At 37.8% G+C, this 27,359-nt stretch overlaps 1 protein-coding gene across 1 annotated transcript in view; it reads left to right on the top strand.

Annotated features, from left to right (window-relative positions):
* Positions 1–19,458, top strand: part of LOC117344530 (CAD protein-like) — a 35,270-nt gene extending 15,812 nt beyond the window's left edge. Inside the window, exons 8-9 of the mRNA XM_033907300.1 lie at positions 17,147–17,338; positions 18,938–19,458. Of these exons, the coding sequence (XP_033763191.1) occupies positions 17,147–17,338; positions 18,938–19,043 (298 nt within the window). The 3' untranslated portion in view covers positions 19,044–19,458. The remainder of the gene's footprint in view (positions 1–17,146; positions 17,339–18,937) is intronic.
* The last annotated feature ends 7,901 nt before the right edge of the window (positions 19,459–27,359 follow it).

Here is a 27,359-nt window from a genome sequence, read left to right on the forward strand (position 1 = left end):
AAAATTTTTTTTTCTCTACTCTCAGATATGGTAGAATCAAATACTCTTCATAGATGGAAGGGTCTTAAGGGTGCTTTACCAAAATTGTGAATTTCATGACCCTGGGGTCTCACGTTTGCCCCTGGGGAGGGGGTAAACTTTACTATAGTTTATATAGGGAAATCATATTTTTGACTATTATTTGTTGGATTTGTATTGGAATTCATTCTAACTTGGTTCAAATTATCAGCATGGGATGACAGTTTGATGGTATGTACATGTTGGCCCTGGTTGACCCCCAGGGGCTGGTGGGCGGGGCCAAAAAGGGTCAAATTGACTGAAATTTCAAAAATCTTCTTCTCTACTCTCAGATATGTTAGAATCAAATACTCTTCATAGATGGAAGGCTCTTCAGGTGCTTTACCAAAATTGTGAATTTCATGACCCTGGGGTCTCACGTTTGCCCCTGGGTAGGGGGTAAACTTTACTATAGTTTATATAGGGAAATCACATTTTTGACTTATTATTTGTTGGATTTGTATTGGAATTCATTCTAACTTGGTTCAAATTATCAGCATGGGATTACAGTTTGATGTGATGTACATGTTGGCCCTGGTTGACCCCCAGGGGCTGGTGGGCGGGGTCAAAAGGGTCAAATTGACTGAAATTTCAAAAATCTTCTTCTCTACTCTCAGATATGTTAGAATCAAATACTCTTCATAGATGGAAGGCTCTTCAGGTGCTTTACCAAAATTGTGAATTTCATGACCCTGGGGTCTCACATTTGCCCCTGGGGAGGGGGTAAACTTTACTATAGTTTATATAGGGAAATCACATTTTTGACTATTATTTGTTGGATTTGTATTGGAATTCATTCTAACTTGGTTCAAATTATCAGCATTGGATTACAGTTTGATGTTATGTACATGTTGGCCCTGGTTGACCCCCAGGAGCTGGTGGGCGGGGCCAAAAAGGGTCAAATTGACTGAAATTTCAAAAATCTTCTTCTCTACTCTCAGATATGGTAGAATCAAATACTCTTCATAGATGGAAGGGTCTTAAGGTGCTTTACCAAAATTGTGAATTTCATGACCCTGGGGTCTCACGTTTGCCCCTGGGTAGGGGGTAAACGTTACTATAGTTTATATAGGGAAATCACATTTTTGACTATTATTTGTTGGATTTGTATTGGAATTCATTCTAACTTAGTTCAAATTATCAGCATGGGATTACAGTTTGATGGTATGTACATGTTGGCCCTGGTTGACCCCCAGGGGCTGGTGGGCGGGGCCAAAAAGGGTCAATTTAGTTGGCAGAAATATTTCAAATCTCAGGTGACCGTTAAGGCCCTTTGGGCCTCTTGTTCGATTTTGAACGTCATTTTTGCATTAACTGAAACGTTTGGAAAATTAACCAAATCGTGAAATTTACACAATTTTTTTAGTGGCCATTCAAGCTCCTTATAGGTCAATAACCGGTTGCCAATGGTGAATTTAAGGTGCCATGGCCACTAAAATAGGTGCCACTTTGAGCCCTGTTAATAATGGTGCTCTATATGTAGGTCTTGTCTGCACCCTGCAACGTACAATTCAATCATATTGTTATGCTACTAGTAGTATATAGGGCTGGTGAACACCTTTGAACCAAGGGAATTAATTGAGGTTCAAGTCTTGGTCAAGCCTATAGTTTCTTTTTATACCCTCTTCTGTTCCACATCTATTTACAGATTTATACAGCACAGATACGGAGAATATTTCATTGAAATTGCAGAAATATCCCAAAAACTTGAAGATTTTATAAAAATTGCAGAAATATCTAGAAAGCTTTGAAAACTTTGCACATAAATGAAAAGCTTTAAAAAGGATACAAATAATTTTACATACATGTTTATTAGCTCACCTGGTCCGAAGGACCAAGGTGAGCTTATGCCATACCGTTGTGTCCGTCGTCCGTCCGTCCGTCGTCCATCCGTCCGTCAACAATTGACTTCTTCTTCATAACCGCACATCAGAATTTGACCAAATTTGGTCAGAAGCATCCCTATGGGTAGGGGACTCAGAATTGTACAAATGATGGGGCTGACCCCCTGGGGGCCTCTGGGGCGGGGCCAAAAGGGGTCATTTTTGCGCTATTGATATAAACGACTTCTTCTCTGAAACCAAGCAATGGCTATCACTCACATTTGCCTGGTAGCATCACTATGAGGTGGGGATTCAAAATTGTACAAATGATGGGGCTGACCCCCCAGGGGCCTGAGGGGCGGGGCCAAAAGGGGTCAATATAGCTATATTGATACAAACGACTTCTTCTCTGAAACCGAGCAATGGATATCGCTCATATTTGCCTGGTAGCATCACTATGGGGTGGGGATTCAAAATTGTACAAATGATGGGGCTGACCCCCCAGGGGCCTGAGGGGTGGGGCCGAATGTGGTCAATTTGGCTATATTGATATAAACGACTTCTTCTCTGAAACTGAGCAATGCCTGTCACTCATATTTGCCTGGTAGCATCACTATGGGGTTGGGATTCAAAATGGTACAAATGATGGGACTGACCCCCTGGGGGCCTCTGGGGCAGGGCCAAAAGGGGTCATTTTTGCGCTATTGATATAATCGACTTCTTCTCTGAAACCTAGCAATAGCTATCACTCATATTTGCCTGGTGGCATCACTATGGGGTTGGGATTCAAAATTGTACAAATGATGGGACTGACCCCCCCAGGGGCCTGAGGGGCGGGGCCAAATGTGGTCAATCGGGCTATATTCATATAATTGACTTCTTCTCTGGAACCAAACAATGGATATCTCTCATATTTTACTGGTAGCATTACCTTGGGGTAGGAATTTGAAATTGTGCAAATGAAGGGACTGACCCCCTGGGGTCTGAGGGGCGGGGCCAAAAGGGGTCAATTTTACAGAATTGATATAAACGACTTCTGCTCTGAAACTAAGCAATGGATATCACTCATATTTGCCTGGTAGCATCCCTATGGGGTGGGGATTCAAAATTGTACAAAAGATGGGGCTGACCCCCAAAGGGTCTGAGGGGCGGGGCCAGTTTGGCTCTCTTAATATAAACGACTTCTCCGAAACCAAGCGATGGATATCGCTCATATTTGCCTGGTAGCATCACTATGGGGTTGGGATTAAAAATTGTACAAATGATGGAGCTGACCTCCCAGGGGCCTGAGGGACGGGGCCAAATGTGTTAAATTGGGCTATATTGATATTAGCGACTGCTTCTCTGAAACCAAGCAATGGATATTGCTCATATTTGCCTGGTAGCATCACTATTGGGTGGACATTCAAAATTGTGCAAATGGTGAGGCTGACCCCACAGGGGCCTGAGGGGCGGGGCCAAGAGGGATCAGTTTGGCTGAATTGATATGAACAACTTCTTGTCTGAAACTAAGCAAGGGATATTGCTCATATTTGCCTGGTAACATCCTTTTGGGTAGGGATTCAAAATTTTATAAAGGAAGGAACTGACCCCCACTCCCCCCGGGGTGCAGAGGGCGGGGTCAAAAGGGGTCAATTGGTTTAAACAACTTCTTTTCTGAAACTAAGCAATGGATATCACTCACATTTGTGTGGTAGCATCCCTATGGGGTTTTGCCAAAAGTTAATTTTATTTCATGGATTAATGCATTTTTTGACATAAAATCCTCACATACCCATATAAGATGCCTATGATATATTGACATAGCAATACCAGTGACAATTATACTTAATCATCATTCTTGTTTCATATCTCATGAAATCCAGGTGAGTGATACAGGCCCTCTGGGCCTCTTGTTAAACAACATCCTCTTGATAACCAAGAGGCCTAGGGCAATGTTATTGGGCTAGTATTTTGCTGCATGAAGGGCTACTGGAGATGTTCAAATTAATGACCTTGACCTATTTTCAAGGTCACGGGGTCAAGTGTTTTATAATCTGTAAACAACTTCTTCTCATTTAACCAAGAGGCCCATGCATAGCCATGATATTAGGCCATTTGCATGTGGGGATGAAGGGCTACCATAAGTGTTCAAATGAATGACCTTATGTACCCCCAAGGTCACAGAGGTCGAATGAGTTAAAATCTTTAAATAACTTCTCCATAACTTCATGTAAGTAGCCCAGGTTCATGATATTTGGACAGTGGCATGCTTGGATAACAGACAAGTTTGTTCAATTGAATGACCTTGACATATAACCTTCAAGATAACACTGGTCAAATGTGTACAATTCTTAAAAGATAAAAACATCAAATATCAGTATGTATTTAAGGACTCGGGTCACCATGAAGGCCCATGGATCTCTTGTATAGAAAAATGCAAATCTGATAAAAATGATCTGAAAAAATACACAAGTATTTAAAATCATACACAAACTGCATATACTCAAATGCTTTATTAAATGAAATTAAATAATGCAAACTTTAATAAAAATTCCACAAGTATAAGAGAAAATTTCTCAAATTTTTAAAAGCTAGAATAATTAATTTTTTTACAAAAACCGACAAATTACACAAAAAAGTATTAATTTTAGTTTGTTATATTATAAATATGCATATAAATTTTTATATAAAAAAAACTTACAATGACCACCATGTACAGAATTTCCATGATGTAGCTGTGAAAAAATATATCAAAAAATATTCCAGGATTAATAGAAAATCTGATCACCTTTAAGCTTCGTTGTTTGTTTAGTGAATACGTCAGTAGCCGTAAAACACAAGTAAACTCACTTCAACTAGTAAGGAGAAATCCTGTTATAAGGTCTCTTATAATAAGCTGGCATCCATTATATTGTATGTGAAATGTACCCAATTATAATATTTGGGATATCTTGAAGATTTTTCAAGGTCCAACTGACTTCTAGATAATGAGGTTCAGTTGTGATTAATTAAAGAATGATAGATTACAAGTCAAAGTAGTCTTTATATTAATATTTCATGCAGAAAGACATCTAGTATTCAACAACCATGGATTCTATACGACCTGTATGTATGTGATTGACAACTGATATGATAACTAAGGTGCACCCAGCTGTATACAACTCATGGCCGTATGGATTTGTTGTTGCATTCTTAAAAAAACCAACGTAAAACATGTTACAATGCAAATGTGAGATAATTTTATATACCTGCATAGATTGTAGATTGTAATGATAGACAGTATTCTCCACTGTTCTCACGCTAATCTGCCTACAACACACAAGAAATGAGGATTTTTAATGGAGGGTATAATGAGTAGCTGACAATAACCCCTTTATAGGAGTTCTTATCAAAACTAGGCAGAAATGTATATGCTGTAGACAATTCTACCATCCAGTAACACATTAGTCTGGGTTACTTTAGTCTGGTTAGTAAAGTTTGTCTTTTACTTAGTGTGTGGTTACATTAATGTATGGTTACATTAATGTATGGTTACTTTAGTGTGTGGTTACATAAGTGTGTGGTTACTTTAGAGTGTGGTTACTCTATTGTGTGGTTACTTTAGTGTGTGGTTACATTAGTGTGTGGTTACATTAATGTATGGTTACTTTAGTGTGTGGTTACTTTAGTGTGTGGTTACATTAGTGTGTGGTTACATTAGTGTGTAGTTACTTTAGTGTGTGGTTACATTAGTGTGTAGTTACTTTAGTGTGTGGTTACATTAGTGTGTAGTTACTTTAGTGTGTGGTTACATTAGTGTGTAGTTACTTTAGTGTGTAGTTACTTTAGTGTGTGGTTACATTAGTGTGTGGTTACATTAATGTATGGTTACATTAGTGTGTAGTTACTTTAGTGTATTGTTACTTTAGTGTGTGGTTACATTAGTGTGTGGTTACTTCAGGATGTGGTTACATTAGTGTGTAGTTACATTAATGTTTATTTACATAAGTGTGTGGTTACTTCAGTGTGTGGTTACTTCAGGGTGTGGTTACATTAGTGTGTGGTTACATTAGTGTGTGGTTACTTTAATGCATGGTTACATCAGCGTGTGGTTACTGTAGTGTGTGGTTACATAAGTGTGTGGTTACTTTAGTGTGTGGTTACATTAGTGTGTGGTTACATTAGTGTGTAGTTACATTAGTGTGTGGTTACATAAGTGTGTAGTTACATTAGTGTGGTTACATCAGTGTGTAGTTACATTAGTGTGTGGTTACATAAGTGTGTAGTTACATTAGTGTGTGGTTACATCAGTGTGCAGTTACATTAATGTGTGGTTACATCAGTGTGTGGTTACATTAGTGTGTGGTTACTTTATTGTGTTGTTACTTTATTGTGTGGTTACTGTAGTGTGTTGTTACTTTAGTGTGTGGTTACTTTAGTGTGTGGTTACTTTAATGCATGGTTACATCAGCATGTGGTTACTGTAGTGTGTGGTTACATTAGTGTGTAGTTACTTTAGTGTGTGGTTACATTAGTGTGTAGTTACTTTAGTGTGTAGTTACTTTAGTGTGTGGTTACATTAGTGTGTGGTTACATTAATGTATGGTTACATAAGTGTGTGGTTACTTTAGTGTATTGTTACTTTAGTGTGTGGTTACATTAGTGTGTGGTTACTTCAGGATGTGGTTACATTAGTGTGTAGTTACATTAATGTTTATTTACATAAGTGTGTGGTTACTTCAGTGTGTGGTTACTTCAGGGTGTGGTTACATTAGTGTGTGGTTACATTAGTGTGTGGTTACTTTAATGCATGGTTACATCAGCGTGTGGTTACTGTAGTGTGTGGTTACATAAGTGTGTGGTTACTTTAGTGTGTGGTTACATTAGTGTGTGGTTACATTAGTGTGTAGTTACATTAGTGTGTGGTTACATAAGTGTGTAGTTACATTAGTGTGGTTACATCAGTGTGTAGTTACATTAGTGTGTGGTTACATAAGTGTGTAGTTACATTAGTGTGTGGTTACATCAGTGTGCAGTTACATTAATGTGTGGTTACATCAGTGTGTGGTTACATTAGTGTGTGGTTACTTTATTGTGTTGTTACTTTATTGTGTGGTTACTGTAGTGTGTTGTTACTTTAGTGTGTGGTTACTTTAGTGTGTGGTTACTTTAATGCATGGTTACATCAGCGTGTGGTTACTGTAGTGTGTGGTTACATTAGTGTGTAGTTACTTTAGTGTGTGGTTACTTTAGTGTGTGGTTACATTAGTGTGTAGTTACTTTAGTGTGTGGTTACATCAGTGTGTGGTTACTTTAGTGTGTGGTTACTTAAGTGTGTGGTTACATTAATGTGTTGTTACTTTATTGTGTGGTTACTTTAGTGTGTGGTTACTTTATTGTGTGTTACATTAGTGTGTGGTTACATCAGTGTGTGGTTAGTTTAGTGTGTGGTTACATTAGTGTGTAGTTACTTTAGTGTGTGGTTACATCAGTGTGTGGTTACATAAGTGTGGTTACTTTATTGTGTGGTTACTTTAGTGTGTGGTTACATTAGTGTGTGGTTACATTAGTGTGTTGTTACTTTAGTGTGTGGTTACATTAGTGTGTAGTTACTTTAGTGTGTGGTTACATCAGTGTGTGGTTACTTTAGTGTGTGGTTACATTAATGTGTTGTTACTTTATTGTGTGGTTACTTGAGTGTGTTGTTACTTTAGTGTGTGGTTACTTTAGTGTGTGGTTACTTTAGTGTGTGGTTACTTTAGTGTGTTGTTACTTTAGTGTGTGGTTACATAAGTGTGTGGTTACATTAGTGTGTGGTTACTTTAGTGTGTGGTTACTTTATTGTGTTGTTACTTTATTGTGTGGTTACTGTAGTGTGTTGTTACTTTAGTGTGTGGTTACTTAAGTGTGTGGTTACTTTAGTGTGTGGTTACATAAGTGTGTGGTTACTTTATTGTGTGGTTACTTTAGTGTGTGGTTACATTAGTGTGTAGTTACATTAGTGTGTAGTTACTTTAGTGTGTGGTTACATTAGTGTGTAGTTACTTTAGTGTGTGGTTACTTTAGTGTGTGGTTACATTAGTGTGTAGTTACTTTAGTGTGTGGTTACTTAAGTGTGTGGTTACTTTAGTGTGTGGTTACTTAAGTGTGTAGTTACTTTAGTGTGTGGTTACTTAAGTGTGCTGTTGATTTAGTGTGTACTGTCAGTTCTTCTTTTCATATACCTGTCAAAACTTCACAGGAGTATTTTTATTTGGTTGATAGTTGTCTAGTCTTGGTAAACAGAGATCTGACAAACTTACTTTTGTATCCTCACAGTAGCTTGATGTTTCTGAGGTGATTCAGTAAACCGTTTCAGAATAATGACCATCCCATCTGAAGTTTCTAGGACTGATCGTGTCTGGTCTGTGAATGCCTGGCATTTCGTACATCGCCTTAAACAAATTAATTCTTTATGACATTGATATCTCATAATTATTGATAATTGAAAACCTCTTCGTCAAGGTAAAGGACTAGATAGGTTATCATTTAGGTTTTTTCTCCCATAAAAGTAGTGAAAAAATAGTTTTGTCTCTGATTTATGTTCAGAAAAAGTGTTGCTGGTCTGTAATCATTTGTCAATAATTTTGAAAGACTAATCACATTACTGATGATAATTAATTAGAATTAATTAAGTCTTGTTTTGTCAATATCCTGTTCAGTGCTTCATGGTTTTAACATATAAGTTAGTGCCTCTCATTTAGAGGTGTCAACTAAATTAAATGTCTTTGTAATCCTGTAAATACCAGCTGCAAAATATACATCTAGGCTTGAGAGAACTTCTTTTTATAGCCTGATCAGTAGAGCGTACGATTTAAAGCCAGAGGTCCTCATTTGATTGCCTAAGCGGAACACATGAAACATATAAAACTTATCATGACCTCTGTTGCATCATCATTTGGCAAAATCAAAGTACTTGTGATATTTATTAGCCCACCATCATCAGATGGTGGGCTATTCAAATCGCCCTGCGTCCGTGGTCCGTCCGTCCCTCCGTCCGTCCCTCCGTCCGTCCGTAAACAATTCTTGTTATCGCTAATCCTCAAAAAGTACTGAAGGGATCTTTCTCAAATTTCAGATGTAGGTTCCCCTTGGTGCCTAGTTATGCATATTGCATTTTGAGACCAATTGGAAAACAACATGGCCGACAGGCAGCCATCTTGGATTTTGACAATTGAAGTTTGTTATCGCTATTTCTAAGAAAGAACTGAAGGGATCTTTCTCAAATTTCATATGTAGGTTCCCCTTGGTGCCTAGTTATGCATAGTGCATTTTGAGACCAATCGGAAAACAACATGGCCGACAGGCAGCCATCTTGGATTTTGACAATTGAAGTTTGTTATCGCTATTTTTCATAAAGTACTGAAGGGATCTTTCTGAAATTTCATATGTAGGTTCCCCTTGGTGCCTAGTTATGCATATTGCATTTTGAGACCAATCGGAAAACAACATGGCCGACAGGCAGCCATCTTGGATTTTGACAATTGAAGTTTGTTATCGCTATTTCTAAGAAAGCACTGAAGGGATCTTTCTGAAATTTCATATGTAGGTTCCCCTTGGTGCTTAGTTATACAATACATATTGCATTTTGAGACCAATCGGAAAACAACATGGCCGACAGGCAGCCATCTTCGATTTTGACAATTGAAGTTTGTTATCGCTATTTCTGAGAAAGTACTGAAGGAACCTTTCTGAAATTTCAGATGTAGGTTCCCCTTGGTGCCTAGTTATGCATATTGCATTTTGAGACCTATTGGAAAACAACATGGCCGACAGGCAGCCATCTTGGATTTTGACAGTTGAAGTTTGTTATCGCTATTTCTGAAAAAGTACTGAAGGGATCTTTCTCAAATTTCATATGTAGGCTCCCCTTGGTGCCTAGTTATGCATATTGCATTTTGAGACCAATCGGAAAACAACATGGCCGACAGACAGCCATCTTGTATTTTGACAATTGAAGATTGTTGTCGCTATTTCTCAGAAAGTACTGAAGGGATCTTTCTCAAATTTCATATATAGCTTCCCCTTGTTTGAAAAGTACTAGAGGGATGTTTCTCAATTTACACAGATTAGTAAGAGGAAGGGAAAAATAGAGAAAAGATCAATCTGACATGGAACCTATAAAGATCGTTCAATGGTGGGCGCCAAGATCCCTCTGGGATCTCTTGTTAGTTTTAAATATCTGTTTGTGATACTTTTGAAATACGACTGATAATTTGTATTCTGGTACTGACTGTTGCGTGCCTGAAGAAGGTATTTTCGGTTTGAAGTGGTTGTCAATGCACCCCTGAACAGTTGGAGCTGTCAGGCATACCATGAGTGTCGATAATTTCTCCTGTACTGGGGATTCTGTCTGAAAATATACAGAATCTACATGGATTATTGTCACAATGTTTTTGGTATACTGGACATAAAAGGAAATAAAGTGAAAAGGATAAATATATTTTCCCCTTGGGTTACTAAAGGTACAACCAAAATCTTCCATCAATTTCTTGAAGAATTCAAAGTAAAGCAAGCAACAAAATTTATCTTCCTTTTTCTCTTAAATTAGAAAAATGGCGTTCCGCTGATAAACTGGATAAAGTATTAAAGCTTGACCAACTTGTGTACAATATAGTGTACTATCCAATAATTAAGTAAATCCAATAATTGATCAATTAAAGTTAATTATATATCACTATAAAAGACTAGAAAAGTTTAACTCAATGAATACTCAGTTATCACACCTCAGATTTGTGTTCTCTTAGTTTGAATTATACATATTGTTTTGCTGGGTTTATTGTCCTGTCAACAGCCAGTGTCATTCTGAGACGTGGTCTCCTTGTAGTAGTTGGTAACTACCTCGCTAAGCTACTAAGGCCCGTCTCATGCTATCCAGGGCAATACCCGGGTAAGAGTGAAGTGTCTTGCTCAAGGCCACAACCACAATAGCACACACTGCCCCATTTCACAGCTTTCAAAGAAACACCAACTGACATAGGTAGAGAGTGTCAAACCATGCGTCATGAGCTGTTGCAGCCCCTGTATATTACAAAAGGATAAAAGAGCAACAGGATGGAATTAAAAGGGTTTTGGACTTACTGTTCTACATAACTGACATTCCAACACCGTCTGTATCAGCATGGGTTGGATCAGCTGGGCATTGTGCATTCTCTGCAGGAATTGATGTAAGAATGTTACAGGACTATAATCTTCTCCAAACTTCATATTGCGATACTCGGGTGATGTTTTTAGTTTGCTCTGAAAAGGAGAGTATACAGCTAGTGTTACACTGTCTATTTTCAGTGTTTGTGGTTTCGTAATTTACATGTTCTGAACACACTCAAAGACTCATAAGGGGATAGTCGGGGGAGTCTCCTTGGTCCAGGTACAGTTTGAAATACCAGGTAGATTGTGGTCCGATACTATGTAATCTTATGTGTTAGTATACTGGGACGTTTACCATTAAGTCTCTTGGGTTAGTATACTGCAGGGCGAGAAAAAACCCAGGTCCGATGGCCCAGGACCAGTAGATTTGGTCTGTGGGCAAGTAAATATTGCTGACTACTTGCTCGATTGGCAAGTGTAAAATTGCTCAAAATCTTTACCTTTCCCCTAGAGTAATTGAAGATACTACTAATTCAGTTTAATTGGACCACTATATTTCACCTTTGGGCAAGTACTTACCATTAAGTCTCTTGGGTTAGTATACTGGGACACTTACCATTAAGTCTCTTGGGTTGGTATACTGGGACACTTACCATTAAGTCTCTTGGGTTGGTATACTGAGACACTTACCATTAAGTCTCTTGGGTTAGTATACTGGGACACTTACCATTAAGTCTCTTGGGTTAGTATACTGAGACACTTACCATTAAGTCTCTTGGGTTAGTATACTGGGACACTTACCATTAAGTCTCTTGGGTTGGTATACTGGGACACTTACCATTAAGTCTCTTGGGTTGGTATACTGGTACACTTACCATTAAGTCTCTTGGGTTAGTATTCTGGGAAACTTACCATTAAGTCTCTTTGGTAAGTATACTGGTACACTTACCATTATGTCTCTTGGGTTAGTATACTGGGACACTTACCATTAAGTCTCTTGGGTTAGTATACTGGGACACTTACCATTAAGTCTCTTGGGTTAGTGTACTGGTACACTTACCATTAAGTCTCTTGGGTTAGTATACTGGGACACTTACCATTAAGTCTCTTGGGTTAGTATACTGGGACACTTACCATTAAGTCTCTTGGGTTAGTATACTGGGAAACTTACCATTAAGTCTCTTGGGTTGGTATACTGAGACACTTACCATTAAGTCTCTTGGGTTAGTATAATTGTACACTTACCATTAGGTCTCTTGGGTTAGTATACTGGGACATTTACCATTAAGTCTCTTGGGTTAGTATACTGGGAAATTTACCATTAAGTCTCTTGGGTTAGTATACTGGGAAACTTACCATTAAGTCTCTTGGGTTACATAGTATACTGGTACACTTACCATTAAGTCTCTTGGGTTAGTATACTGGTACACTTACCATTAAGTCTCTTATTCAATAGGCTGAGACTTTGTAAGTCTCATGTGTCAATAGACTGGGACACTTTTCATTAAGTTTCCTGGGTCAGTAAGCTGGCTCACTTACCATTAAGCCCCCTTGGTAAACAGCTGCAGGATAAGCTGACCGGATTAACTTTTTCAGAAACAGGTCCAGAATTACATCACTACTGACTGAAATGAAATGAAATATTTTCATAAGAGCTTTCTTAATTATATTTGGTACATGTACATATGATAAATACACAGTAAAATAAAATGTTAACGTTCATTACTGCCGTTAGTAACTCTAGTATTCTGTTTTCAGTCATCTTAATATCAATTAGATTTTGCAAATACTTTATTTTGCGAAACTACCTCTTCAGACGTATTCATGAATATTTCATGAACACTACATTGTAATTTAGAAATGACATTAAATTTGGGAATGATGAGAATTTAGAATCATGAATTCTGCAGATTCCTATATCTGTAACTAATAGCCTGGCTATACTACCATCTGGTATTTTTGTACAAATTATCATGAAGGATTTGAATCCTTGATAGACTCTCCTCGCATAATGACATGAAAATAAATCCCATGCAAAATATAAGTGATAATGATTTAGAGTATCCTGTATCATGCCTACCTGGTATGGGGTTCGGCAGCCACACACAGATGGCCTGCAGTAGAGAGCCCATCCAGTCGTCTTCTGACCCTTGTGGTGATGACACAATAGACCGCTTTAGTCCTCTCTTTGGTTTGATGTTATTTTCTTCAAGAAGTGTTGGTCCTGGCATTTTATTTGGCCGGGTATAAAACTTACTTGTCTTTATTTTTGATATTGGTCGCCATTGTTCCTGATAAACATCGATGTCATCCTGCTCCAGAGTTTCTGAATCCGTTGTGGAATGATCCTGGTCAGACAACATCTTGAACTCCATACTGATTTGATATTCTCTCGAGCGTCCCTGAATGCTCTTATGAAGAAGTCTAAGGACTGGTCCAGGTCTCTGTAACTGTTTTTTATTCAGAATGTTTTGTTTCACAATACGGAACCAGTTTTCTACGTAACAGTTTGTGTCGCGAGTGACAGGTTTCCCATTGTCGTTGATCTCATTTCTCAGCAGTAGCCCGCTCCATACAGGAAACAGGTGCAAGTAGGATTCTATAACAGCCAGGGCGTCCTTGTTATAGTATTTATTCTTTACTTTGGAAGTATATTCTTCGGTGGATGGTATATTTTCTTTCACACTAGCAAAGAACTTGTTAAAGGGAGATAAGGCTTTGATCGTTGACAATGAATTTTCCTGTTGTAGGTCTTCCTCAATTTTCTCTGGACCAATATGTGCTGAACTTCCAACGTCAGGTGTCTGCTCCAAAATCTGTTTCTCTAGTTTGGCAATGGCATCTGTCACTGGTGGTGTTTCGTACTCTTTTTCAAGGACAGTACATAAAGAGATATAAATTGACTCGGCCTGTCTCAATTCAGAGGAATTCTGTAGTAGGGCAAAGGCGAAAGTATAAAAATCAGCGAGCCCCTTGTCTGAGGTTGTGCGGCCCATTCTGTCCCTCACCCGTTTGATCAGATGAGCCGAACACAGGTGAACCTTGGTAAATTTCGTAACCGTCTTTAATCCTGTAGCTATTTGCCACGCACGTGAGAGATAGGAAGTGATATTCTCCTGATTACACACAAGTAAGGCGGAGTTGATGAGAGACCATGAGAAGTCTATCTCCACTCTCATTGGCTGAGCACTCTGCCATGATGACCCCATGGCCATCAGCTCTTGTTTAATTTTCCCGAGAAAGAGCGATATTATCGCTGTTGTATGTTCGTTTGTGAACATTTCTGCGATTGGCATTGGTGGTTGATTGGGTTTGTTGTTCTTCACAACTGCAGCATAATAATAAACAGGTTTATTTGAACCAGACTGTTTTTTCACCAACGACCCAGTGGCATCTAAATATAGCACACCTTTTCCGATCTTCTTCTGGTGTTTGAAGATATGAAGCTGTCTCTCGGTGAAGCATATAGCGATGAACGGTTGATACGAAAGAAGCTGAATGTAACCAGGAGCACTTTTGCTGTCCTGATCCAGGTCTTGCAGAATCTTGTTAGTCAGGACAACTTCTGTCCACTCGTCAGTATGAAGGTAATCCTCCTTCGTCATTTCATATTTCAGCTGCCGTAACACTTGCTTTGACGATGGAATTGTATGATTTCCCCCATCTAACTGGGACTGACTAAGATTTCCAAGCAACTCGTAATGGAGATTAGAGGCCCCTTTGTTCTTCAGCTGCTGTTTATAAAGCTGTCGTCGTTCTCCACGGAGTTGTCTCCTCTTGGTTTGGAAAGGCGGATGGTTGATCTGACCGTGTCTTAAAACCTTGACAGTTACTCCGTTTCGAGAAACTTTTACTGGCTTTTCAACTATCTCAAATGTGTACCAGGTACATGTCTCAAATTTACACTTGGCTTTTCCGTGGAAATATCTTGCATTGACTTTCTTGCTGTCTCGCCTTTTTATCCGATTGTAGTAAAACAAAAGAACACAGGGTACGTCACTGTTTGCCAGCTTCTCTGAGAAAATATCAGTCCAGGAAGAACGCAGTTTACGATTTTGTTCATTTTTCTTTGGTTTTATTGTTTTCCATTCTGATTTATTAAGAGTTATGGTAAATGATTCAGGCCTTTTCCTTTTCGTCACTTGAACACTTGTTGTGTCCATGATTTCTTTTGAATTTCCTTGAAGACTTGAGTTCTGACATGAACCATTTGTTGTGGTTTCATATGACAACTCACTTGTAGATTCTTCTTCAATTTGTTTGAAGGCATGCTCTTTCAAGGACGCTTCATGTGAATGTTTATCAGAATCTTCAGCGGAAATCTCTTGTTCAAATGATGTTTCGCTTGTTGGTTCGTCTAAATCTTGGTTAGTCTGTGATAGTTCGTCTTCCGCCATAAGATTTTCAGTAGAATTATTGCTGTCAAGGTCGTCTTCCTCATAGTTCCAGTCAGTATGGTTGACAACTGATGACGAAAAAGCAACGCCTGTGTTGTTGTTGCTTTGGTGATCGCCTGGCAACAGACGGAACGGTGACGATTTTATGCATCCAGTCTTATGATCTGCAGGACTTTCATCTGCATAGTCACTTATACTATCTGGGGACTGTGTCCTAGAGTGATGACCTGTGTTACTTCCACTTCGAAGACATTCACGAGACTTATTGAAGGAAATAGAATTTGTGCCGTTGTTTTCCGTCAGTGTCGTATGTCTATTGACTGATTTGTCTGTTGATGTGACCTTGCTACGACCTTGTGTTGTAGCATCTTCTCTGACAGTACATGTCTTGTCTGATATGATGGCCTGGTTCCTATCAGCTGCAGCTCGAGTCTTTACTGTAGGCACATTTTCAGGACTTGCTTTGGAAGTCCTTTTCACCATTCGATCCAAAACAAAATCATTTGAACTGAATCTTTTTGGGGCTGTGACTTTCCTTCGGGTCAAATTTTTGGATTGTACTATTTTTGCGGCTTGATATACCTTGCGTCTGTTCACCTGTGTATTTGGCACGTTGATGGCTATACATAGTGCTTCTAACTGTCTGTAATCCTCAATGTTACTATGATTTCCTTGTCTTTCTAAGGCTACCCTTAATTTGTTCTGATCAATGATTGATCCTGCCGTTTTTCTCGACCTTGTTTTAACTCTGTTTGAATTCATCTCATTTTAGGGGATTCTTGTCTCTGTAAAGAAACAATTTTATGTGTGTGTAAATTCATGTTGACTTTACATTAAGGAATATAAACATACATTCAAATGCAAAAGTTTTGGGATTTTTTTATGACACATACCTGTACATACATAACATAATTTCCTGAGTATTGATCACTCCTGTAGATTGCCCCCATAAGCCAAAATAATGGTTTTATAATTCAAAATCTGCAGATAGCCCACTTTGGTGTTCTGCCCATTGCTTATCTGCTACGTATGATTAAGTACAAGCTCACTATTGGGTAAAACCCCTTGTTATATATGTATTTAGCTTTTGAGACCTGTTCTGTCTTAAGACCTGAAGAGTGTTAATAAACGTATTTCTATTGGTCAAAGAAGTAATACAACCGGTAATTTTCCAGATAATACTGGATCCTTGCAAATGTATGTTAGCAGGATACGAATTACTTGAAATGTTAATATGGAGCAAAGAAGTAACTACATTCACAGTGTGGACAATGATAAATGTCAAATTTTCGAGGCAACCCTCCCCTTTAATAAATACAATCACATGATATATAAACAGAACTAGAAAATACAATACAGTAAGAGTAATATGTATATCTATAGTTAACATGTTTCTAGATATACATGTGAGTTGTTTTTTACTTGATATATCCACACACAAGTAAAATTGTTTCATTCATATTTCGGATATTAACAGCAATGCCTGCTCCTGATAGTGCAATAATTAAGGAAACACAAAAAGTTAACTTGGATTCGACAAGTATCGTATAGCCCACAGTTTTTATGTTTATTGGAAACATTTTGTTAGAATTAGCCTGCTTCATCAAAAGCCTCAAAGAGAACATTTTAAAGATTCTTAATGAACTAGCTTATACCTTGAATCAACATCTTGTTACTGGTCAGAATTATCATCAAGAACTGCCAGTAAATTCAACTGATAATATATTGGGGAGGTATTGTTAAAATAATGAATTATTTATGATTTCAATGCATTTTTTTAAGGTATGGAAACAGGGGCCATAACCAGCCATGTAAATATGACCACCAGAGGGCGACACGGTGTTTCATCACCACACAGAACCATGGATTTGCTGTAGATGAGGCCACCCTAGCTCCTGGCTGGTCTTCCCTCTTCACCAATGCCAATGATAAAACAAATGAAGGAATTGTACACAATACCAAGCCATTCTTCAGGTAATTATTAAGAAAACAAATGACAGGGATTTTGCCAGGATTTTTTGTAATAAGACACAGTTCAGATATTAGGGGTGGGGAGAGGGGAATATGTGAAGATTTACTAACTCTGAAAAAAATATTTTTAGTGTTTTAAGTTTGTTGGGTCTATTGCCCCATAAACAGCCAGGGTCGTTTTTAGGTGGAGTTTCCTTGTAGTAGTTGGTAACTACCTAACTCAACAATGTAACATACATGTATGCCATCCAGAGCAATAAGGGTAAAGTGTCTTGCCCAAGGACACAACCTGGATAGCACAGACTGGTCAGCTTCGCAGCTTAGCTCTAACCGACTATAAGCTATCGTGGCCCCTCTCATGTTTTAAGTATTTTATTTATAAATTGTCAAATAAATGGAACATTGGAAGCCTTTAGCTAAACTTTATTTATCAATACAATGATTATCTTTAAAAAGACTGAAATGACTTTTACACAGATCATAAAGAATTTCAGATTAGGATAAAAGATACATGTGGGTTGAAATTGCAATGAAAAATATACCATCTAATTAAAATCCAGATGGTCATTCTCACATGAAGTTACATGAACATCTATTATAAACAACATCCTATAAGGGGTCACGGTCTGATGACCTTTGAGATATGTGTAATTCACTTTCAGGGTGAATTGTCAATTTGTCGGATGTCATCGAAGCAAACAATTTAGTCACAGCATGTATATACCTATATGCTTTGTGGGATGAAATGACTTGAAACACATTGACAGATTATGCAAGCTATATGCACTCTAGTCATGCTAATTCTCACAAAAAATTAACTTCCAATTTTTCTGGAAGAAGTCATTTGATTGCCTTATCCAAAAGGTCACCCTGACCTGACCCCTAATGGGATGTTGTTAGATGTTCATGTAATTAGATTGAAAAATACAGGACCTATTTCAAATTTGGAATAGGTCCCGAAATGAGCTTAACATATTAACAGCTACGAAGGTATCTCTGTAAGCTACAGGTGTAGCACAAATCATATGCATATTTTAGAAATTAACTTTTGAATAGCTACATGTATGCGCCATCCACCAATTACATGGATATACCCTGTACAGTATTTATTCTAATAAGCGCGCCCTCCCTAATAAAGGCCCCCCCTTTCCATGCTTCAGTGAGAATATCCATCCATATGTGTCCAGAGCTAAGAACATTTAATAGTTTAAAGCAAAACAACAATGTTTATGTTAATGCAATATTATACACAAGTGCCAAAATGTTGGACACTTAGTTTTACAATGTTTATGACAGATAAACACTTGTTTCATGGTGAAACAAGTACACTTAACGGACCTAACAGCTGTACCGACTCCGAAAAAGTTTTGCTTTCTATTAACCCCCCCCCCCCCCCCCATGAAAAATTGCAAGCCCCCAGGACATTTATTAGAATAAATACAGTATATAATAATGAAGATGTTGGATGTTTTGCGGAAAACTTAAATTGCTTTTGGTAGAACATATCTAACACTAATGCTATTGTTCCCATGAATGTTTGTGTCACAGTCTTGAGATGGCATTGTTTCTACATTTGACAGAATTCTTGTCTGTTTTTTTCAGTACGCAGTTTCACCCAGAACACATGGGAGGGCCACGGGATCTTGATATCCTGTTCACAGTTTTCCTTGATCAAGTACGCAACCACACACAAAAAGTCGCTGGGTAAGGGTTCTTGGATTTTGAATATATCATCACTCTTTCTCATGTATCTTTCTTAAATTCCATATATAGGTTATGTATGAATAATTTTGAGTGACAAAATGGCTGCCAGATATATTTCATCTGAAGATTCAGCTTGGATCCTTGAAGTGAAAGTTTCATTATCCCCTCTTGATGAAGTCGGTGAGGGAATTTTATAGCATTTGTTCATACATTCGTATGTTCACTCCTTGCCAGTGGTCTAGCATCTTCATTTTCAACCAAATTTCAAGTAAACTTTAGACATTGGTCAAGTAGGGATATACCTCAAGCTCATTCATGTTTCATGGTGCGAAAGTCAAGGTCATTATTGCTTTGATAGAACGTCAGCGCTCTATTGACTTTATTTGCACTCAATTTCAAGTAAACTTCATACATTGATCAAGTACGATACCTCGAACATGCTTGTGCAAAGGTCAAGGACAAGGCACCATGGCTATTTTAAGAAAATCTTGATCAGCAACTTCATTTTTACATGCCCATTTGACTGGAGTATTATTTTGTCTGTCTGGCTACCTCTGCCTACTTTGTTTGTCTGATCACTTTTAAACTTAGTTTACATTATGATCATGATATGAAGGTGTACCTAAAAAGAATTCCATTTAAAATAGGTTTATTTTTAGCTCACCTGCCCGAAGGGCAAGTGAGCTTATGCCGTGGTGCGGCGTCCGTCGTCCGTCCGTGTTTACATTTGGGGCCCTAGAGGGTTTGATTTGTGTCCAGCCATTGCTAATGTGGTATTTTTGTACTTATGTGGTATATCACTTAAATAACTTGTGTTCATTGTGTTCAGTATACTCCTATGTGGTACCTGGTATTAATTTTTAAAAAGTACCACATGTGCGATGGACAAAATTTCAGGACGAAATTGGGGTTGTCTTTGTTAAAACACAGATTCAGGGGAAATAACTCCGACGGTATAAGTCAGTAATATTTCCCGCGGTTGTCGATGTCACGTGATCAATCTCTGAGACGCTACCTCAGCATTCATCGTCGGCCAATATTGAAAACTTCCGAGTGTCCCGAAAGTAGAAGTGGATGACACTGGGGCTGAGATGAAGTTTTAAGGTAAACCACTTAAACTACTTGAACAAATAATTTAGGGTATGATGTTTCAATGTGCGTTTGACTATATTGATGTGACTAATGGCATTTCAGCAGCATTTCACCCGGATACTAATCCTATGGCCTGTTTTAGTATCCGGGTACTTATCCTATGGGGGATACAAATCCCACATGACACCGGAACTCAGACATGTGGATTTTTACACCCCTGGATAGTGTCAGGTGTCACTGGGAGACACGAATGTACTAGTTTTTTCATATTTTCTACTAATTCTGAAATTTTCACCAATTTTACCATAAAAGATCTAATTTAACCCAACCCAGTCCATTTTTTCAGCAACGTATCTAATTATGAATTTTCATGGCTAATTTTCGACGGTCAAAGCTAGTTCTGTGAATCATATCCAATTTAACATGACCACCGTCTAATTCTATCGAGCTATCTAGAAATCATGAACTTTACACTATTTATTTCATGACTATCTAAAAGTTTCTTACAACGACGAGATTTTCCCCGACAGTCTAGAAATGTCCGACAGGGTCTATTTTTTTCTCCACTGACGCTAATTCTGCTCCTCGAATCTAGTATTGACGGAGCAATCCAGTTTTCGTGAAAATCGCCTAATATTAAACGTCATGACGAATATTGCGAGATTCGCCTCGGGCGGTTCTGTCGCGCGGCAATACCAGCACTGCCAGCCGTAGACTACTTTACCTGGACAGCAGCCATCCGTGACCATCGAGTCCCGCGGCTAGCCTCGACTTGGGAGCGCTGAGCCGTGAAGCGGTCCTACCATAATCACCTATACTTACGATGTCGGTACCGACTCAAATGATACAGACGATTCGTTCTTCCACAATTAACAATTTTATCGGAAATAAATACACTACATTTAACTAAATTTCATACGTCTAATTTAAAAATTCGTATCATGACAGGAAGGTGGTATAATATATATATAAAGGAGATTTTTGCAATGAAAGTATTGGAGACGAGTTCCATCATCTATTTATGTTAAAGTGTACCCTGAACGAAAAACGATAATCAAATGTGTTATTCTTTGTAACCACCAAAGAAGAATGTCTCAAACCGCATCAAAATCGGTTGGCCGAGTGCCGAGATATCGCACATCGAAGTATATTATAATAAAGGCTATATGATGTAAGTCATTATAAACGGCCGGTTATTCAAATGTCATACATGTTACAACGACCCGTTAAATTAAAAAAAATATGAATAAAATATTTTAATATAAATGTTATATACGACCTGTTATAATAGAAAATAGGTAAGATGATACACGCTGTATTTGGCCCGTTATAATAGAAAATTAGTAAGATGTTACATGTTGTGTATGGCTCGTTATGAGAGAAAATTAGTGAGATGCTACATGTTATATATGGCACCGTTTAAAAAGAAAGTTATATGTCCCTGGTTTCGGTAGCACTTGTTATTAACTAATTCACAAATATAACTCAGAGAGTTTATTCAGCACTTTCCTTTTTTTTTTTTGTCTTATTCGCATTAATTACAGGCACGTGTTCACGTTTGTTTCTATATATTTCCTATATGGCGGCCCCGATCGTGTTCAACCTGTGACGTCACAGGTCAGAGGTCACCAAAACGAGGTATTCGGCTTTGGGCTTCAGGTGTGTTTTCGAGAAAAATCACAATTACTCGGAAATGGGTCGGCCGATTTTGATGCGGTTTTCTGCATTCTTGTTTATTAATCAATACCAATAACATATTAAAATGTAGTTTTTCATTCAGGGTACACTTTAACATATTGAAATGAAAATTATTCGTTCAAAATGCATCCCACAGTATTACTGTATTAACCCAAGTATTCATAAAATGAGAGGTCTAATATCTATATGTCATACATGCAATTACTGAGGGTTTATGTCCCTGTTGTAAACCTATATTATATTACCTAGCAGGAGCTTGATTATCAAAAGGAGAACGATTAAGGAATGAGCATGAAAGGACAATGATAAGATGAAGGAGCGTGCAAACGTAGTTAGTTTGTTCTAGGCAGATATTATGTTATTGATTGTAAATCAAATATTTTTGTTAGACATAAATTCATTTTTGTATAATTATCTGTATTCCTTTCACTTTCTCTCTTTAGTCTTCCTTTCTAATTTGTCAATCGTAAAATTAATGTAAATGTCCATTGTTTGTGTCACATTGTTGTAAAAATGTTTGGAGGAGGGGGCTTTAATAAGTTGTATAACTTCTGCCCAATCCTCATGCCTACATTTGAAGCAATAAAAATATGTTTTTAAACAAAAAACCTATATTTGCTTGTATATTTAGGTAAATTACATTTTTACTTTATACATGATTCCAACAAGGAATATGTAAGAAAACATATTTAAATATCTTGCATTTCTATAGCAAGTTTGCCTAAATTGTCTTATTATTTAGAAACAGAACTAATGGAATCCCTATGATGTCGCACACATCGCTCGGCGACTCTCATCAGGCAGAACGTTTATCATTTGTTGACCATTCAGTGTACAGTGGACCCGCGATAATCCGGACGCCGATAGTCCGGAAAACTCGCAGTCCGGACGGAAATGCACGGGAACGGATTTCCGTAACGTTATTTGTACTCACCAGTCAGGAAATTCGGATTCCGATTCTGGAAGCCCATTTTGGGAACGGAACGTACTTTTCATTAGTAAATTTCCCGCAATAATCCGGACGATTTTTTCACCACGAGGAGAAAAAATGTCGGAGCAAGTCACCCGTGTCGACAGCTGTACACAGACTATTGCTTGACACTGTGCGTAGTCATAGCGACCGCTGCCAGGTCATAGCCCCGGGTGTTTACCTGTGTTACAAAGTGTAACTTTTGTTTTTATAACGGTACATTACTTTTTCTCTACGACCTTTTTAAACTTTACAGTATTAAAGGATTTTATAGTATAGCCTGGTCTTGCTTTTATCAACTTGACGTACAATATCTATTATAGTTATTTTACAGACGGCAACTTTTATAGGAACACATATTGCTATTTCGTTATTAGCAAGAATTTACGCACAAACATACAGTACGTGATACCATAATTAATCAATCTCAAATACATGTAATAAATTTATGATCGGTAATTAACATCATGAACACTTGTATTGGGTAAACACGGATATCGGCTTTGTAACACCGTTACGTGAAACGACAATTCATTGAAAGATGCCCGTTATTAATTACATACACATTTACGTATTAAGCAGTGATCACAAGAACTGGGTTGATTACACACAAATTAGTCAATAGTCGTATGATACTTAATTAAGCGTCACATTGTTAAGTTAATACGGGTTCAATAATTATCGGACTTCTTCGGTAGTTCTCGCTGGTGTAGCGTACTTTTAGATATATAGCTTGGGGTTTCTGGTACGTAAAAATCATAAAAAAAACATGGACTGATGGTAAGTTGTAAAATCCGGGTCTTTTATTAGCCCACCATCATCAGATGGTGGGCTATTCAAATCGCCCTGCGTCCGTGGTCCGTGGTCCGTCCGTCCCTCCGTCCGTCCCTCCGTCCGTCCGTAAACAATTCTTGTTATCGCTAATCCTCAGAAAGTACTGAAGGGATCTTTCTCAAATTTCATATGTAGGTTCCCCTTGGTGCCTAGTTATGCATATTGCATTTTGAAACCAATCGGAAAACAACATGGCCGACAGGCAGCCATCTTGGATTTTGACAATTGAAGATTGTTATCGCTATTTCTCAGAAAGTACTGAAGGGATCTTTCTCAAATTTCATATGTAGGTTCCCCTTGGTGCCTAGTTATGCATATTGCATTTTGAGACCAATCGGAAAACAACATGGCCGACAGGCAGCCATCTTGGATTTTGACAATTGAAGTTTGTTATCGCTATTACTCAGAAAGTGATGAAGGGATCTTTCTCAAATTTCATATGTAGGTTCCTCTTGTTGCCTAGTTATGCATATTGCATTTTGAGACCAATCGGAAAACAACCTGGCCGACAGGCAGCCATCTTGGATTTTGACAATTGAAGTTTGTTATCGCTATTTCTCAGAAAGTAACGAAGGGATCTTTCTCAAATTTCATACATACGTTCCCCTCAGTGCCTTGTTATGCATACTGCATTTTGAGACCAATCAGAAAACAACATGGCTGACAGGTAGCCATCTTGGATATTGACAATTCAAGTTTGTTATCGCTATTTCTCAGAAAGTACTGAAGGGATCTTTCTCAAATTTCATATGTAGGTTCCCCTTGGTGCCTAGCATTTTGGGACCGATCGGAAAACAACATGGCCGACAGGCAGCCATCTTGGATTTTGACCATTGAAGTTTGTTATCGCTATTTCTGAGAAAGTACTAACGGGATCTTTCTCAAATTTCATTTGTAGGTTCCCCTTGGTGCCTAGTTATGCATATTGCGTTTTGAGACCAATCAGAAAACAACATGGCTGACAGGCAGCCATCTTCGATTTTGACAATTTAAGTTTGTTATCACTATTTCTGAGAAAGTACTGAAGGGATCTTTCTCAAATTTCATAAGTAGGTTCCCCTTGGTCCCTTGTATTGCATTTTTGGACCAGTCTGTCCTGAAAACAACCTGGCAAACAAACAGCCATTATCGTTAAATCTCAAATTTCTTATATAGCTTGGATTCCCTTGTTTGAAAAGTACTGGAGGGATGTCTCAATTTGCACAGATTAGTAAAATGAAGGGAAAAGTAGAGAAAAGATCAATCCGACATGGAACCTATGAAGATCATTCAATGGTGGGCGCCAAGATCCCTCTAGGATCTCTTGTTTAAGGTATTTAACGTTTGTAATTTCTACTTGTTTGTGAACCTCCGGGACGTGACACATGTGTGGTGTTTGTAGGACACATATGCCCGCTATAAATAAAACAACTTTCACTTTACATGTTCTTTTAAAAGCAAAGTTTATTTTTTACTTTCTACAAAAGAAATCAAAAATCATATCAGAAACATAAGTATATTTATTGTTAAAAAGTCTGACAATTAGACGTGTTTATGAAACGTCCCGGATTGTAACTCTTACACGACAATTTTTTTGACCTGGTAGACGAAATTCGGCAGTCCGGAAAACTCGTAATCCGGACGGTTTGGTCTGGGAACGAAGGTGTTCGGATTATCGAGGGTCCACTGTACATCACAAGTTTGAATACAAACGTTTGATTCACGGTATCGGAGACATATGACATATCTGACGGTATTATAAAGATGAACGTGTTTTTGATAATATCAATATAATTGTGCATGTACATTTTTGTATGTGTATATGTATTTAGTGAAAATATTCTATTGTTCTGTGTAGGGGGGAGGGGGGGGGGGATCATATGTATAAATATGTGTAGGTTATTTTCGAATCCCATGAGATCCAAATTGTACATAATATGTATATATCTAACCCGTACTCCACTTTGTGTTTGTATTGCTGTTATATATACCAATACAGCTGACCCGCTAAATCTGGACGCCGATAGTCCGTAAAACTCACAATCCCGACGGAAATGTCGGGGAACGAATTTCCGTAACGTTATATTTGTACTCACAAGTCCGGAAGTTCTGATTCCGAATCCGGAGCTCCATATCGGAAACGAAATGTTAGTTAAGTAAAATTCCAGCAGTAATCCGGACGTTTTTCTCATCACATAGATAAAAAGTCTGAGTTGGTCACCCGTGTCGACAGGTGAACAGGTAGTAGATCGCGGTCGCTTGACACACAGAGTAGTCATAGCAACCGCTGCGAGATCTTAGCCCCCGGCATTAACCCGTACAATTTAGTTTTTGTAACGGTACCTTGGTTTTCTATACAGCGATCGAATCAATTAAAGGATTATAGACCGGTCTTGTTTTTGTTTAAAATGTTTATTCAATTCAATCCTTACGACTTATAAGCGTGCTGAAAATGACAGAATACAATTCTTTATCTTCACTATTTTTAAAATGCAATTTAACGAAAGATAGACAGCATCAATATACAATGTAATGACGATACAGATGTTATGACATTTCTGAGCGGTAATATCGAATGAATGAGTGGTGTGTGGAGTATACAATAGTGTAGTCATATTGCAAACATAGAAACTGATAAGAGTGAAAACAAAAACAGCTAATTCAGGCGATATCTAGAACGTGCTGTAAAACACAATTTCAAATTCTCATATATCAATATATGTTATTCCGAAGTTAGCACGTACGAATCCATAAAGCTATATAGGATTATCACTGATCATATATAAGGAGAGAATATCTTTAATAACACGAAACATTTTATCAAATTTCAAATTCTTTATTGACTTTAGGCCATACGGCCCATAAGTACATATTATAAACATATTATTATTATCAGGTGTTTCACAAATTGAATTAAAAACATCAGCTTGGAACGACGACGCTTTGCTGATAATACTACTGATAAACCGTAAGGTTTAAAGTAATAAATGAATTGAATTGAATTGAAAGATTTTATTATATAACACAGTTGTTTTCTTTATGTCAAACGTAAGACATGATAGTTCAACACATCTTTTTTTTTTTTTACAAATCTTCTATTTCATGTTTGATTCATAATGACTATATGCATGGTCACACTATACACAACAAAATATGCACAGAGAAGTCGGTTTCAACATGTTACATGAAATGCATACATATTATACCCTCGGCGTCATTATAAATGTATGGATAATAAAAAACAGTTCAATATTCAGTAAGAAACATCTATAGAATATCGGAGACACTATATAGGATTTATAGTTTAGTTGTTTTTCTATATCTCATCAGAGACTTGTATATCACAAGTCTCTAATCTCATCGATGTGATACATACAGTTTCAAATTTTCTTATTAGTAAGCTTGTATATATTAGAGCTCGGATAGTGTAACCCATTGGTAATTACAATATTCCTCTATATATAACCAGGGACGTATATAGTGGATATATAGGTCTCTGATGCAGGCATCTGTTCCAAAGAAGATGTACTTAGAGGTTCGGCAAATAACAAAAATGTTGATACCCGACAATAAACGTAAAAGATAACGTTTGTACCTTCGAAGTCTTATATTGTAGGACTAATATACTTGTCATGTTAAATACAGAACCAGCTTATAGTTCATCCCAAAAAGGGGGCGGGGATTTACCTGTGCTCTCGCCTAAGGCAGGAAGCCAACCAGCAGGTTCAATTTAGAAATGCCCCAGGC

The sequence above is a fragment of the Pecten maximus genome, chromosome 16, assembly GCF_902652985.1.
Source record: "Pecten maximus chromosome 16, xPecMax1.1, whole genome shotgun sequence".
Classification (NCBI taxonomy): Eukaryota; Metazoa; Mollusca; class Bivalvia; order Pectinida; family Pectinidae; genus Pecten; species Pecten maximus.